This window comes from Chelonia mydas, chromosome 11 (assembly GCF_015237465.2).
Source record: "Chelonia mydas isolate rCheMyd1 chromosome 11, rCheMyd1.pri.v2, whole genome shotgun sequence".
Taxonomy (NCBI): Eukaryota; Metazoa; Chordata; order Testudines; family Cheloniidae; genus Chelonia; species Chelonia mydas.
Window position 1 is genome coordinate 1,141,907 of NC_051251.2, and position 16,256 is coordinate 1,158,162.

Below are 16,256 nucleotides of genomic sequence, written 5' to 3' on the forward strand. Positions count from 1 at the left end.
GTGTTTACAGGTGCCCCGTGCGGGCAGTGACGGGTGTGTTACAGGTGCCCAGGTGTGTGGGGGGGTGGGGGGTGTTTACAGGTGCCCCGTGCGGGCAGTGACGGGTGTGTTACAGGTGCCCAGGTGTGTGGGGGGGTGGGGGGTGTTTACAGGTGCCCCGTGCGGGCAGTGACGGGTGTGTTACAGGTGCCCAGGTGTGTGGGGGGTGGGGGGTGTTTACAGGTGCCCCGTGCGGGCAGTGACGGGTGTGTTACAGGTGCCCAGGTGTGTGGGGGGGTGGGGGGTGTTTACAGGTGCCCCGTGCGGGCAGTGACAGGTGACAGGTGCCCAGGTGTGTGCGTGGGGTGGGGGGTGTTTACAGGTGCCCCGTGCAGGCAGTGACGGGTGTGTTACAGGTGCCCAGGTGTGTGGGGGGTGGGGGGCTGTGTACAGGTGCCCCGTGCTGGGGTGACCATATTTCCCAAAGTGAAAACGGGACACTGTGTGGGGCTGGCCCAAGCCACCTGGTGTCGCCGCTTGCTTGCCAGATGCCGGGAATGGGCGGCGGGACGATCACTGGACGATTCCCTGTGCTGCTCACTCCCTCTGGGGCACCTGGCCCTGGCGTCTGTCAGCAGACAGGACACGGGGCTGGATGGACCTTGGGTCTGACCCAGTCTGGCCGCTCGGATGTTCTGATGTTGCCTGAGCCATGTGCCACCCGGGGTTGGGGCCCCACACTGCCCGGGCCTGACTGCCTGAGCCCCACCGCTTGGCGCCTTGTGTCACCACTCACCCCCCCCCCCCGCGACGCTCCTCCAGGCCCCCCTAAGGGGGCCGTAACAATGCGGCCTCTGGCGGGACACAACTGAGAGTATCAGTTCAGGACAAATTGCTGAGCACAGGGCAGCCGCAGCCCCAGGCTGGGGGTCCTGCTGGAGAAGGAAGCTGCTGAAAGACAGAGTGAAGCTAAAGAAAGAACAGGAGGACTCGTGGCACCTCAGAGACTAACACATGTATTTGAGCGAAGCTTTCGTGAGCGACAGCTCTCTGCATCGAAGAAAGAATGGCTGAACTGGGAAGAGACGCTGCTGAGAGACAGGGACGGGCTCGCAGGGGGCGTATGGAACGGCTGGCTGCTGAGGAGCGTTCACCAGATGCAACAAGAAACTGCCAGACTTCAGCTCCAAGCCAAGAAAGCAGAAATTGTATCCTCGTGGAAGTCCAGTTTATAACAACGATGGTCTGTTGTGTTACTCTGTGTTTAACCCGCTGTGCTCTGCCCAGGGGAGGGGGACTCTGACCTGGTGGGAATAGCTGTTTGTCTGTGCAAAAAAGCCGTTTGTCTGTGAATGAAGTTTCTGACTGTCTGTCTAATGTCTCAAAAGTGAACCTGGAATTAGATCAGAAAGAATCCCAGGCACCGCTACAGACTAGGGACCGAATGGCTAGGCAGCAGTTCTGCGGAAAAGGACCTAGGGGTGACAGTGGACGAGAAGCTGGATAGGAGTCAACAGTGTGCCCTTGTTGCCAAGAAGGCCAATGGCATTTTGGGATGTATAAATAGGGGCATTGCCAGCAGATCGAGGGACGTGATCGTTCCCCTCTATTCGACACTGGTGAGGCCTCATCTGGAGTACTGTGTCCAGTTTTGGGCCCCACACTACAAGAAGGATGTGGAAAAATTGGAAAACATCCAGCGGAGGGCAACAAAAATGATTAGGGGCTGGAACACATGACTTATGAGGAGAGGCTGAGGGAGCTGGGATTGTTTAGTCTGCAGAAGAGAAGAATGAGGGGGGATTTGATAGCTGCTTTCGACTACCTGAAATGGGGGTTCCAAAGAGGATGGATCTAGACTGTTCTCGGTGGTAGCAGACGACAGAACGAGGAGTAATGGTATCAAGTTGCAGTGGGGGAGGTTTAGGTTGGATATTAGGAAAAACTTTTTCACTAGGGGGATGGTGAAGCACTGGAATGGGTTCCCTAGGGAGGTGGTGGAATCTCCTTCCTTAGAGGTTTTTAAGGTCAGGCTTGACAAAGCCCTGGCTGGGATGCTTTAGTTGGGGTTTTTCCTGCTTTGAGCAGGGGGTTGGACTAGAACCTCCTGAGGTCTCTTCCAACCCTGATACTCTATGATTCTGTGATTCATTGGTCAGGAAAATGTTTCTCAGGAGCAGTTTAAAGTGGATGGTCAGGTGGAAGCCCTAACTGAGGAAGGAAAGGGTGGATTTTTGATGGGGGATGGATTGTTGGCAATTACAGCTTGTAAAAGTGAACCTGGTAAAGGGAGCAGGGATTTTCTGGAAGTAGCTCAGGGTAGTGTGGAGAAGAGCAGTTTACCTGGTAAGGAAGCTGCCCCACTCTCCCAGTATTTCTCTGTAACCAGCCCTGGGTGCTTGGTAAGGAAAGTCTGGATGAGCCTAGGCAGCCTTGTGAGCCGATGGCTGTGTCTAGTCAGCAGGGTGGGAAGGCGAGGAGAGTGGAAGATGAGTGTCCCTGGACCTTACCTGTTAGCTGGGTGGAGAATTGGAACAGGGAAGGAAACGTGCCTGTGTCTGTCAGGGGTATTGACTTGCCTATGGAGGGAGCTACCCTGGTCTCCAGGCAGTTGTCTGTGACCAGCCTTGTGTGCTGGGACAAGGGGAATGAGATCCCAAGCTGGGTGTCTGGGAAAGGAGAAAGTGTGTCCGGCTCTTCTTTGTCTGTGGAGCAGACAGAAGGGGCCTTTCAGCCTGTGATGGTTGAGGGTCGTGCAGTTGTCTCAGAGCTGGTTCTGGATTCAGCTAAAGCCCAGGAAGGGAAGGGTCCTAAGTTTGTGTCTGCTCGGGAGAATGGCCCTGTAACTAGATCGCATCCAGTTAGTGTCTATGTAAAATCCCAGAGCCCAGACAATTCTGGTGCTTGTATTTTGCCTGTTGCTAGTGTGTTGTTGGGAAAGGGTGTCGCAACTCTGTCTAATCAGGGTGAGATCCTAGCCAGGGCACAAGGAGAGCATGAAGGTGATGTGATTGTGTTACCTATGGAGGGTGTGGAAACCTGTAACAAGAAGGAAAAGATTCCTGAGCTTGTGTGTGGCAAAGGGAAGGCGAATGCTTCTGACCTTTTATCTAGGAAGTCTGTGAGTTTGCCTGAAAGGGGATTGTGTAGGAATCCGCCGGATGGGCCAGAGGTAATTCTGGATGTAAGTGAAACTCAGAGCCAGAACGGGCTCTGGGCTCCCTACCCCCTAAGATGGACCTGACTGAGGGGTCCTGTTCTCTGCACCTCCAAGCTCTGTGTTAGACCATGTTCCTGTCGTCTAATAAACCTCTGTTTTACTGGCTGGCTGAGAGTCACGACTGACTGTGGAGTTGGGGGGCAGGGCCCTCTGGCTTCCCCAGGACCCCGCCTGAGCAGACTCGCTAGGGGAAGCGCACAGAGGGGCAGAGGAGGCTGAATGCTCCGAGGTCAGACCCAGGAAGGTGGAGCTGGGTGAGCTGTGTGTCCTGCAGACAGGCTGCTCCCAGAGAGGAGGCTCCCCCAGAGTCCTGACTGGCTTCGTAGGGAGCAGCTCCAGAGCATCGCCCGGGGACGCCGGGACAGCCTGTGACCAAGTGGCTGTGTTTGGCCAGCTTGTGGGGGAGACAGTGGTGTTGGGACAGGGCTCTCTCCATGCTGATTCTGTGAGTGGAGCCGTCTGTAACTCAGGTACGGAGCAGAACAGCCTGCGAGCGAACTCACAAGGATACAGGGCAGAGCAGGCAAACGCTCAGCCTTAGGTACTCTGAATGGGTTTGGTATCTCTTTAAAACAGAGTCCAGTCTCTAAGTTGCTGGGGGTGGTAGCTTCTCAAGCAGGCAGGCGGAAGAGCGTCCGTGCAGATGTCCATAGTGGAGAGGGCCTGCAGCTGGTGAACACACCTCGCCAGCAAAGCGATTCCCGTGAGCAGGAAGCTTCTGTTTTCAACCTTCTAGGGAAAAGGTGGGGGAGGAAAGACCCCTCCTGCTGAAGGGAAGAATGAGAGTCCAGCCTTGGAACCGGCAGCAGCTGGAATTTAAAAGCTTTGGATGCCAATGACCTGACTGGCAGGGAGAAGAAAGACTTGCGAATAGCCGTTAGCACAGAGAGCACGCCCAATTAGCCAGTGAATTCTGGTAAGCAAGAGAGATCAGGGGTTCTCAAACTGGGGGTCACGAGGTTATTACATGAGGGGGTCACGAGCTGTCGGCCTCCACCCCAAAGCCCTTTTGCCTCCAGCATGTATAATGGTGTTAAATATATAAAAAGTGTTTTTAATTCATAAGCGGGGGTCGCACGCGGAGGCTTGCTTTGTGAAAGGGGTCACCAGGACAAAAGTTTGAGAACCGCTGCTATAGGATAAGGAAAAAAAAGAGAACTTAGTTTTGCAAAGGGAAGCCGGAGGTTAACCCTAAAATGCCAAAGCCCCAGCGGTATTGAGCCAGAGGTTTGGCACGACAGAAATGATCGTAGATGGAGCCTTGCAGTGGATTTCTTGTTATTGCTCATGGTAATTTTTGTAACTAATATGTTGCTATTACCAAGAATTGTAAAAATGTCCAACGAGCCGGATTCTTTGGGAAACCCCGTGAACATGTTAGACGTGATACATAAGATCACACTTTGTGTTTAAAGATCCTGTGAGACGGACATTTCACAGTCAGTGCCTGTCAACAGTCCTGGAACTTTTCACAGGAGAAAAGACATTCCAGACCTGATGTGCTGTATAAAAAGGGAAACTGAGGCACACTACCATGTTGCTTTCAAGGCAAAATGCCAAGATTCCTGGACTATGAACAACATTAATATCTACATTGACTTGATGTTAATTGGGCTCCAAACATTGGCCAGAGCTTGTACGGATAAGGTAGCTACATTTTTTAGCTCTTGGCAAGATCACGAGACCTACAGGAACCATGCTGCAAGAGCCGATCCAATCCTCTATTGTTCTAAGCGAGTTTTACCTGGAGTTTGTAAAGCGATTCAGTCCTGTTACTGAACAGGACTTTGATGAACCGTTTCTGTTTTACACTGACCCGGCTTCTACCCCAGTGCAAGCTGTCGTGAGACCGAACCCAGGATGGGGAGCTCTCGGGATGCAGTCAGCGGTGTTTGTGTCATCCCCTCCGGCATCGATTTTGGGTTGGGGGTGTGACGTTATTACTATCAACTGGGACCATACAGATCATTGTTCCCTGTGGTGCCCAGGTCTGCACGGTAACGGCTGTGTGCGTTGCAGGTCCCGGGGGTACACGGGGTGCCTGTGGGTGCGTAAGGGCATGTTATGCAGGAAGCAAAGCCACTCAGGGGAGCAGAGCCCTGGGGCCTGACCCTGGGGCACACTCTGCGATGCCTGCGAGGTCCTGAGATGCCTCGGTTGCCCCGGCACGCCAGCAGGAGAGGCAGCTCAGCACCCCCGTGGGGAGGCCGAGAGGGCGGAGGACGGGAGACAACGCCCTGCGCTCCAGCCCACGGCATTTCACAGTCTGCAACGCGGTAACTTTCGTCCTCTGCCCCGCACCGCTCCAGGGCTGGCAGGAGCGTTCGGGGCCTCCAGGGGAAGAACGGGACAACGGGGACACACGGAGCCCCTGGCACCCGCCGAGCAGAGTCACACCTTCCACCACCTCTGTAATCGCCTACAGACCAAAGACCCGGCCCCGGGACTCCCTGCATGTTCGAAGGCCCTTTCCTGTCTCCCTGGCAGATCTGGCTCCACGCGGCCCAGAGCCAGGCAGGCAGGTGCCCACTCCCCTGCCTTCCGCCGTTCCAGCCCCTGTGCCAAACAGGGAGAGACAGGCAGCAGGGCAGACACAAAGAAGAGTGTCACCCACACAGAGGCCATGTCTCAACAGCCAGGCTTCAGTCGCCAGGCCCCTGACTCAGCCGATGCCCCGAGGTTTCCTAGCACCAGCCGCTGCCCCACAGCACATGAGGAGTTTTTACAGAAAGCTACAAACTGGGAGAAGGTGCCTGGGGAGAGAGTGGGTCACACCCACGCACGCACACCCACCCACGCACACACACACCCATGCACACATGCACACACCCACCCACGCACACATTCACTCATGCATGCACGCCCATGCACCCATGCACATGCCCACGCACCCACCCACCCACCCACACACACACCCATGCACCCGCCCACCCACACACACACACACACACCCCGATGCACCCATGCACACGCCCACCCACACACGCACACAAGCCCACGCACACACACACGCCCACGCACACACACAGGCCCACGCACACACGCACACGCCCGCTGGCATGCCGTGCTGCGCTAGCTAGGCAGCGGCTGCTTAGTGTGGACGAAAGCTAATGTTGTGCCAATTTTTCAGCGGGGTGAACAGGACGACATGGGTAACCATGGGCCTGTCGGCCTGACGTCAATCACAGGCAAGAGAATGGAGCAGCTGATACAAGACTCAGCGAATAAAGAATGAAGGGAGGGGCCGGCAAGTAACGCAAAGCAACCTGGGTTAATAGAGAACAGATCCTGTCAAACTAACTTGATACCTTTTTTGACGAAATTCCAAATTTATAACAAACGACAAAGCCAAGAGTTGACAAACTAGACTTCTCTCGGCAGCGGGCTTGCTGCCACGTGACGTTTTGAATAAAAACCTTGAACAGTATAACATGAACACAGCCCGCATTAAATGGATTGAAACTGGCTGACGAACAGGGCTCAAAATGTAACTGTAAATCGTCATCGCGTGGCTGCGTTTCCAGGGCGTCTGTCACGAGGTGGGGATTTTCCCTCGTTATGTTGCATGCGAGTCTTACTGGTGAGCCTAGGTGAATTTTACTGTTTTGCATGAATACTGTGTGTGCCTCAGTTTCCCTGTGTGCTGCACCAATCACTCGGAGGTGGGAATAGGGGTAGGTGACTTTGGCTGAGACCTCTGGGGCAGGTGAGGCTGCTCCAGCTGCCTGCACGTATGCTATCACCAGTGCTCTTCCTACCCTGAGACCCAGAAGGGGGATGCAACCAGGTGACGACCAGGTGACTCTTTGTCTGGGAAGCAAGATAAAGACAAGGAGGAGGAACAACGAGGTTGTCTGAGGTCACATCACAGGAAGCTGGCAGTCTTCTGTGGGGGACTGGAAGGGGGGAAGTCCCAGGGTGTCTGGCCCAGGATTCCCCCAAGATGGACTTGGCTGAAAGTCACTGATTTCTGTGCTAACAAGTTCTGCCCTACACTGCGTTCCTGTCGTCGAATAAACCTTCTGTTTTACTGGCTGGCTGAGAGTCCCGTCTGACTGCGGAGTTGAGGGGCAGGACCCTCTGGCCCCCCCGGGACCCCACCTGGGTGGACTCGCTGTGGGAAGCACACGGAGGGGCAGAGGATGCTGAATGCTCTGAGGTCAGACCCAGGAAGGGGGAAGCCGGGGGAGCTGTGTGTCCTGCAGACCAGGCTGCTCCCCGAGAGGAGACTTCCCCAGAGTCCTGATTGGCTTCATAAGGAATAGTTCAAGATAGGACTGTCAAGCGATTTAAAAAATTAATCGTGATTAATTGCACAATTAATTGCACTATTAAACAATAATAGAACACCATTTATTTAAATATTTTAGATGTTTTCTGAATTTTCAAATATATTGATTTCAATTAAAGCACAGAATATAAAGTGTTCTTGATATTTATTTTTTATTACAAATATTTACACTGTAAAAAACAAAAGCAATCGTATTTTTCAGTTCACCTCATACAAGCACTGTCGAGCGATCTCTTTATCATGAAAGTTGAGTTACAAATGGAGAATTATGTACAAAAAATAACTGCATTCAAAACCAAAACAATGCAAACCTTTAGCACCTACAAGTCCACTCAGTCCTACTTCTTGGTCAGCCACTCGCTCAGACAAACAAGTGTGTTTACATTTGCAGGAGATAATGCTGCCCGCTGCTTGTTTACCATGTCACCCGAAAGTGAGAACAGGTGTTTGCGTGGCACTGTTGTAGCCGGCATTGCAAGATATTTACGTGCCAGATGCGCTAAAGATTCATATGTCCCTTCATGCTTCAACCACCGTTCCAGAGGACGTGCGTCCATGCTGATGACGGGTTCTGCTCGATAACGATCCAAAGCAGAGGGGACCGACGCACGTTCATTTTCATCATCTGAGTCAGATGCCACCAGCTGAAGGTTGATTTTCCTTTTTGGTGGTTCAGGTTTTGTACTTTCTGCATTGGAGTGTTGCTCTTTTAAGACTTCTGAAAGCATGCTCCACACCTCGTCCCTCTCAGATTTTGGAAGGCACTTCAGATTCTTAACCCTTGGGTCGAGTGCTGTAGCTATCCCTAGAAATCTCACATCGGTACCTTCTTTGCGTTTTGTCAAATCTGCAGTGAAAGTGTTCTTAAAATGAACACGTGCTGGGTCATCATCCGAGACGGCTAGAACATGAAATACATGGCAGAATGCGGGAAAAACAGAGCAGGGGACATACAGTTCTCCCCCAAGGAGTTCAGTCACACCTTTAATTAACACGTTATTTTTTTAACGAGCATCGTCAGCATGGAAGCATGTCCTCTGGAACGGTGGCCAAAGCATGAAGGGACATACGAAGGTTTAGCACATCTGGCACGTCAATACCTCGCCACGCCAGCTACAAGAGTGCCATGCGAACGCCTGGTCTCGCTGTCAGCTGACGTGGTAAACAAGCAGCGGGCAGCACTATCTCCTGCAAATGTAAACACACTTGTTTGTCTGAGCGAGTGGCTGACCAAGAAGTAGGACTGAGTGGACTTGCAGGTGCTAAAGGTTTGCATTGTTTCGGTTTTGAATGCAGTTATTTTTTGTACATAATTCTCCATTTGTAACTCAACTTTCACGATAAAGAGATCGCACGACGGGACCTGTATGAGGTGAACTGAAAAATACGATTGCTTCTGTTCATCGTTTTTACAGTTCAAATATTTGTAATCAAAATGAATAATATAAGCGAGCGCTGTGCACTTTGTGTTCTGTGTTGTAAAAGAAATCAATAGATTTGAAAATGTAGAAAACATCCAAACTATTTAATAGGTTTCAATGGGTAGCTGACTGTTTAACCGTGCGATTAATCGTGATTAATGTTTCTAATCACAGTTAACTTTTTTGAGTTCATCGTGTGAGCTGCCGGCGATTAACCGACAGCCCTAGTCCCAGAGCATCGCCTGCAGACTCCGTGACAGAGTCCCACAGGGAGCAGTTTGGGGCCCTACACTAGTTAACATTTTTATCAATGACTTGGAAGAAAACCAAAGATCCTCATTCGACAAGGTTTGCAGCAGACACAGAAACTGGGGGAGGGGGAAAGAAGGAAGAGGAGTCAGGTCACTGATACAGAGAGACCTCGCAGCAACCAATGGGCATTGTAATACAGCTCAAAGTCAAGGGACAGATTTGGAGCAAAGAACCTCGGGCGCACGCCCAGCAGGCAGGACTGCCCTGCGAAGCAGCGACTCTGACAAGGATTTGGGGGTCAGCTGAACATGAGCCCCCAGTGTGGTGCTGGGGCCAAAAGGGCTCATGCGCTCCAGGCCTGCCTAAACAGGGGGATCTCGAGGAGGAGCAGAGCGGTTACTTTACGTCTGTATTTGGCCCTGGTGCGACCGCTGCTGGAACCCTGGGTCCAGCTCTGGTGCCCACGGTTCAAGGAGGATGCTGTAAATTGGAGAAGGGGCAGAGAAGAGCGACAAGAGTGAGCTGTTTGGGTCTATCACAAGTTACCTTAACAACAGAAGATTCAGGGGTGACTTGATCACAGTCTATAACAATCCGCACAGGGAACAAATATTTAGTGGGCTCTTCAGTCTGGCCAAGGAGGGTCTAACACGACCCCAGGGCAGGAAGTCGAAGCTAGACATGTCCAGACTGGAAAGACGATGTACATTTTTCATAGTAAGATAATTAATCACGGGAACCATTTACCCGGGTCGTGCTGGATTCTCCATCAGTGACCATTTTAAAACCCAGACAGGGTGTTTCTCTAACGGCTCCACTCTAGGAATGGGGGGGGGCAGGTCTCTGGCCCGTGCTCTGCAGGGTCAGACCAGATGCTCACGATGGTCCGGGCTGGCCTTGGCGTGTAGGAATCGGTGACTCTGTATTCTGCCTCAGCTGGGCTTCCCCTCCCTGGTCACCGACTGCGCTGGCTCTGGCTGGGAGCCCGAGTTCCAGGCCCGGGGCAGGTGGATGAGCAGATTAACTGCACCCCCAGTGGATCATTCCCCCATTTGAAAAGGAAAATGCAATCGAGTGCCATTAACAGGAGCTCTCCTGGCTTCCCCTGGGGCTGGCCTGCCCGCCTCCCACTCAGGGACGGGGAAACATGGAGCAAGCCCAGCCCTGGCCCAGCCCCACAGCATCTATCCCCTCCCCCCCCAGCCCCCACCCCGTCACCAGGGCCCCCGCTTTGGCGGTAGCTGGGGAGGCCACAGGCCAGAACAGCGTGTGCCAGCAGCCCACGCAGGGCCCAGTGCTCAGGGGCTGGAGCAAGGCCACCAGCCGCCAGCCCCCACAGGAAACGGGAAACCCACAGAAAGCCTCCTCCAGCCTTCTCGGGGAAGGGGGGACCAGGAAAGGGCTCTGGAGGTAGGCAGGGCAGGGCAGGGGCCAGGCCCAGGGGCTGAGCTGGGAGCAGGGCACCCAACCGGCCCTCCTGGTGGGGACAGGGGCCCCACAAGTACAAGTTAAGTCTGGATGAGACTCTGGACCCAGGCCTGCCCTGGGGTGGGCGCCTGGCTGGGCCCTCCCCCGACACCTGGCCAGCTCTGCCAACAGGGCCCATGGCCCTGCCCAGCCAGGGTGGCAAAGCGCCTTGAGCCCTGCCCACCCTGCCCTCCACCAGCGGCCCGGGCCGGCCACACACAGGCCGTCCCCCAGCGCGGGGTGCCGGCTACCTGTGCCGGGGAGGGGTGTCAAGGGCAGAGGGCAGGGCAAGGACCCAGGTGTTCTGGACGCCATTCCCAGCTCTGTCACTCAGGTAACCTTGAGCGAGCCACCTCCCGCGGTGTGCCTCAGTTTCCCCCCTGCAGTGAGGAGAGGGACCCGCCCGCCCAGGGCTGGGGGAGGGCTGGTGGGGTTTGCACCCCAGTTCCCAGACCCCAGCGAGTCTGGGCAGCCGGGGGGGGGGGGCGAAGCGCCAGCGGATGCGGCGGGACCCCGGGACCTGCTGCCCGCGGAGGGGGACGTGGGCCGGGGCTCTGGGGCTGGCAGCGCGGCCGGGGACTCGGCGGCACCGGGCCGCGGGGAGGCACCGGCCCGGCCCGGGGCAGCCCCGGAACCGGCCGCTTTGTGAGCCCCGCGGGCCAGCGGCTCCCCCGGCCCGGCCCGGCCCGGCCCGGCCCCCGGCTGCGGAGCGAGGGGCCCGGGGGCTCCGGGAGCCGGTCTCCGCGCTGCCCCGGCCCGGCCCCGCGCAGCACCCTGGAGAGCGGCCCGGCCGCGGGCTCACCTGGACCCGCTTCTTCCCCCAGCGCCGCTTCATGGCCCGGCCCGGCCCGGCCCGGCCCGGCTCGGCTCCCCGGCCCCCACCGCGCACCGAGCCAGCCGCCGAGCGTGCGCAGGGAGCCGCGAGCGGGGGGGCTGCCTCCGCCCCCCCAGACAGACGGGGGGCAGGGGGAGGGGACGGCGGGAGGGGAGGGGGGAGGAGAGCAGGCAGGAGAGGGGAGGCAGGGAGGGGACAGGAGGGGGAGGGGAGGCAGGGAGGGAAGAGCTGGGGGAGGGGAGGCACGGAGGGGACAGGTGGGGGAGGGGATCGGTCAGGCGGGGGGAGGGGAGGTACAATGGAACAGGTGGGGGAGGGGAGGCAGGGAGAGAACAGGTGGGGGAGGGGAGGCAGAGAGGGAAGAGGTGGGGGAGGGGAGGCAGGGAGGGGACAGGTGGGGGAGGGGAGCAGGCAGGCGGGGGGGAGGGGAGGTACAATGGAACAGGTGGGGGAGGGGAGGCAGGGAGGGGACAGGTGGGGGAGGGGAGGCAGAGAGGGAAGAGGTGGGGGAGGGGAGGCAGGGAGGGGACAGGTGGGGGAGGGGAGCAGGCAGGCGGGGGGAGGGGAGGTACAATGGAACAGGTGGGGGAGGGGAGGCACGGAGGGGACAGGTGCGGGGAGGGGATCGGGCAGGCGGGGGGAGGGGAGGTACAATGGAACAGGTGGGGGAGGGGAGGCAGGGAGGGAAGAGGTGGGGGAGGGGAGGCAGGGAGGGAAGAGGTGGGGGAGGGGAGGCACGGAGGGGACAGGTGGGGGAGGGGATCGGTCAGGCGGGGGGAGGGGAGGTACAATGGAACAGGTGGGGGAGGGGAGGCAGGGAGAGAACAGGTGGGGGAGGGGAGGCAGAGAGGGAAGAGGTGGGGGAGGGGAGGCAGGGAGGGGACAGGTGGGGGAGGGGAGCAGGCAGGCGGGGGGAGGGGAGGTACAATGGAACAGGTGGGGGAGGGGAGGCACGGAGGGGACAGGTGCGGGGAGGGGATCGGGCAGGCGGGGGGAGGGGAGGTACAATGGAACAGGTGGGGGAGGGGAGGCAGGGAGGGAAGAGGTGGGGGAGGGGAGGCAGGGAGGGAAGAGGTGGGGGAGGGGAGGCACGGAGGGGACAGGTGGGGGGAGGGGATCGGTCAGGCGGGGGGAGGTGAGGTACAATGGAACAGGTGGGGGAGGGGAGGCAGGGAGGGAAGAGGTGGGGGAGGGGAGGCACGGAGGGGACAGGTGGGGGAGGGGAGGTGGGGTAGGACTCTCCCCATCCCTTGACGCCCATGGCAGGAGCTCTCAGCTCAGAGCAGGGGGCCGGGCTGGGTGCCCGGAGAGCTCAGGGCCGTGGGGGCCCCCTTCCCTTACCCCTGCTCCCTGCACCTGTCCTGGAAGCAGGGGGGGCTGGGCCGGGGATCTCTGCCCATCCCGCTGACCAGTCCTGTCTCGCTGCTCCCTAGCGCTCCCCCAGCAGCCTGGCCCCCCGCGGGGGCTGCGTCTTGGCTCCCACGGGGAGCTCTGTGGGGCAGGGCCGGTCTCTGTGCTCCAGCCCCTGGCACCATGCGGCCGGCCCCACGACTGGGGCTCCCAGAAGTGACCGTAACACACACCGTGAACCGGTGACAGTGCGACAGGGCACAGCCACACCCCTGCCGGCCCCAGGCCCGCACCGGCTGTCCTCAAAGCCCACACGACCCCCAGAACCGTCACGCTCCCCCCAGCCCCACCGAGACAATCTTCCTAACACCACGCCGCCCTGCGCCCCACTCACACAGGTGTCAGCGTAGCAGCCGTGTCAGTCTGTAGCCGATAAAAGAACAGGAGGACTCGTGGCACCTAGAGACTAACCCATTTATCTGACCATAAGCTTCGTGAGCTACAGCTCCCTTCCTGGGATGCATGTCTCACACAGAGACCCTTACCCAGCGTCCCACACACGCAAGGAGACACCCCCCATCCTTCCCCCGCAGTCCTGGGATCCACACAGCTGCACGCCTGCCTGTGACGGAGTGAGTGTAATGTCCTATCTCCTTGAAAGGTGACAGGGCCAGAAAGAGTTAATGACCTCCCAGACTGACCTGACCCCGGGCCCAACTTTAGAGCCTGGTTAGGAAGAGAGGGAAATGAGGAGAGCTGTGAACTGCAGCCGGCTTGGTTGGAGAAAGAGGAGCAGATGTTTGCTCAGGTCTTGTGATGTCAGCAAACAAGTCTTGTCTATGGCTGTGGCTTTGATTCAAAGATCAAAGAGGGAATATTGACATAGACTTGAGTGCCATGGTTTTATTGTCTCTGTCTCTGGGAAGGTTGTGATAACCGGTGTCTGAACTGTTTAATGGATAAATGACCCTGGGCTAATTGCCAGGGTGTTTGGGAGAAGGAAAGTGAAGCTTTCTTCTGAGGCCTAAAGGCTGCAGGAAATGTATAAAAACCCTGGGACAGGATCCTTCCTCATCTCAGATCTGCTTTGGGTTTCAAGAGGGGGAACCGTAAGCCATCAGGATTGAGATCCCCAGTCACTGCCTGGAGTCACCCTGAACACGGACATTGGACTATAACCTCTGGACTATTTCTAAAAGGACTTTTGGCCACTACAAACTCAGCTCTGCTCTGTATCTGAACCTCAAGAATTGAACTCAAGTCTGTCTGTATCTTGATCTTTTAACCAGCAAGCTCTCTCTTTTCTTTTTTAATAAATTTTAGTTTAGTTAATAAGAGTTGACGGTAAGCATGTATCTGGGGTAAGATCTGAGTTACCATTTGACCGGGGTCTGGGGCTTGGCCCCTTGGGGTCAGGGGAACCTTTTCTTTTCTATGAGGAGATAAGATTTTCAGAATTTATCATCCTATGGTTGACAGGTGTGTCTGGATGGAGCCAGAGGCTGGTACTTTAAGAGAACTGCGTTGTGTGGACGTCTGAGTACCCAGGGAGGTGCTGGAGAAGCTGGCTTGGGCTGGCTGGGTAACTCTAAGGAGTGGAATGTCCACCAGCGTTTGGGGTTTGTCCGCCCCGGTTTGTCTGCAGTTCACCCTGATTGAGTGACCTCAGCTGGCTCCCACAGGCAGCCGCAACCCCCTGACTGCCCGGCACATGCCACCAGCCCAGGGCCACCAGCCGCGTCCCCCTCAGGACCTCGGCGGCATAAACAAACACCCTGCACTGTCGACATCCCCGCACGCTGCGCACGCCCACAGCCACCCACCCCCAGCCAGGCCACGTGCCACACAACGACAACTGCCCGCACACAGGGCGGCGCCCGCGGGGCTCAGGCTCCAGAGCCCATTGCTGCCTCATGTGAGACGGAGCACGCAGGACTCCTGGGTTCTGTCCCCTGCAGTGCCAGACTCGCCGGGTGCCCTGGGTCAGCCCCTCTCTGTGCGCTGGGGCAGTGACGCTGACCCTCAGCCGGGGGGTTCTGGGTGTTGTTGGCAGGAGCCAGGGCCAGGCCCAAGTGACATCTAGGGCTCCCATTCCATACATCGATGTGCCGGCTCCAGCCCCACAAGCCCCGGGCTCAGGAACTGCCCGTGACCCCAGGCCCCGTTCATGGCAGCGAGCGGCCCCACCCCGAGGCAGTAGCCTGTGTGAGGATGTGACGCAGCAGGGAGGGGGGAGTGTTGACCTGGGAATGTGCCCTGGGGACGGGAGACCTGAGAGCCTGTCACCTGAGCCAGGAGGGGGAGGGGGAGGTGACACCTCTGCCCAGGAATGTGGACGGAGCCTGCAGCAGGGAACCTGCTGGGGGGGTTTAGTTTCAGTTTGGGGCTGAGTATAGGAACGCAGAGAACCCCAGGGCTGGGGTCTGAGCTCCCTGCTCCCCCAGAAGGACTTGACTGAGCGGTCCTGGTTGTACCCACAACCTCTGTTTTGGACTGTGTTCCTGTTGTCCAATAAACCTTCTGTTTTACTGGCTGGCTGAGAGTCTCAGTGAATCCCAGGAAGAGGGGTGCAGGGCCTGGACTCCCCCACACTCCGTGACAACTGGTGGCAGCGGTGGGATGTACTGCATCCCGTGAACGGTGCTTCCTGCAGTAAGTGACTGGGGAGCAGTAAAACGAAGGGGGATTGACGGGGACCAGGCGTGCTGAAGATTCAGAGAGAGACGGTTTCAGGGGGCGGTTAACCCCTGGGAGTGTGTGACCAGAGAGAAGGACTTTTGCAGTAACAGGGTCCCCCGGGGGATCGCAGCGAGCGGTCCCAGGGGCGGAGGAGTCTGCAGCTCGACCCTGGCAAAGAGGTGGTGACCTCAAGAAGGACTGGCACACGAGGGGCTTTTCCTGGAAACCGTGGAAAGCTGCCCGGCCTGCGAGTGGCCAGCAGGGAGATGTACGCTAAACGCCTTAAGAGTGACCTGATGGAGCTGTGCAGGCAGAGGGGGCTGCGCATCGGGAGGTCCACCAAGGAACAGCTGATTGCCCAGCTGGAGGAGAGGGATCGCTTGGATGACCCGATCCCTGTCCCGGAGGGAAGCCGCCCGGCGGATGCAGCGTGGGCCCTGGGGCCTGACCGGGCTTGGAGGGGTCAGACTCCCGAGACCCTTCCTACCTAGGCCTGGGGGAGGGGTTGGGGGAAGCCCGGCGAATACCGAGGGCACCCTGACCCCGGCAGCCAGCAGGGGATCCTCCCGGCGGAGCTCCCCATCCCTGGAGCGGAGGCGGCTGGAATGGGAGAGGGAGATGAAAATGAGGGAGCTGGAGGATCATGAAAAACAATGTCAACATGAGCAGGAGGAGAAGGAGAGGGAGCGTCAGGAGAAGGAGAAACAGAGGCAGCATGAACTGGAGCTGGCCAGGCTGAGGAGCAGTGGGGCCCCGGCTGCG

General features: G+C 57.4%; 1 protein-coding gene across 3 annotated transcripts in view; it reads right to left on the bottom strand.

Annotated features, from left to right (window-relative positions):
- Nucleotides 1–16,256, bottom strand: part of SPEG (striated muscle enriched protein kinase) — a 117,711-nt gene that overhangs the window by 85,454 nt on the left and 16,001 nt on the right. Inside the window, exon 1 of one of the 3 annotated variants that reach the window (XM_043524938.1) lies at nucleotides 11,433–11,532. The exons of 1 other annotated variant lie outside the window; for it this stretch is intronic. In XM_043524938.1, coding sequence (XP_043380873.1) covers nucleotides 11,433–11,465 — 33 coding nt within the window. In that variant the 5' untranslated portion in view covers nucleotides 11,466–11,532. Of the gene's footprint in view, nucleotides 1–11,432; nucleotides 11,534–16,256 lie in introns of those variants that run through there. One more of the 3 variants, XM_043524939.1, reaches the window with a different exon arrangement.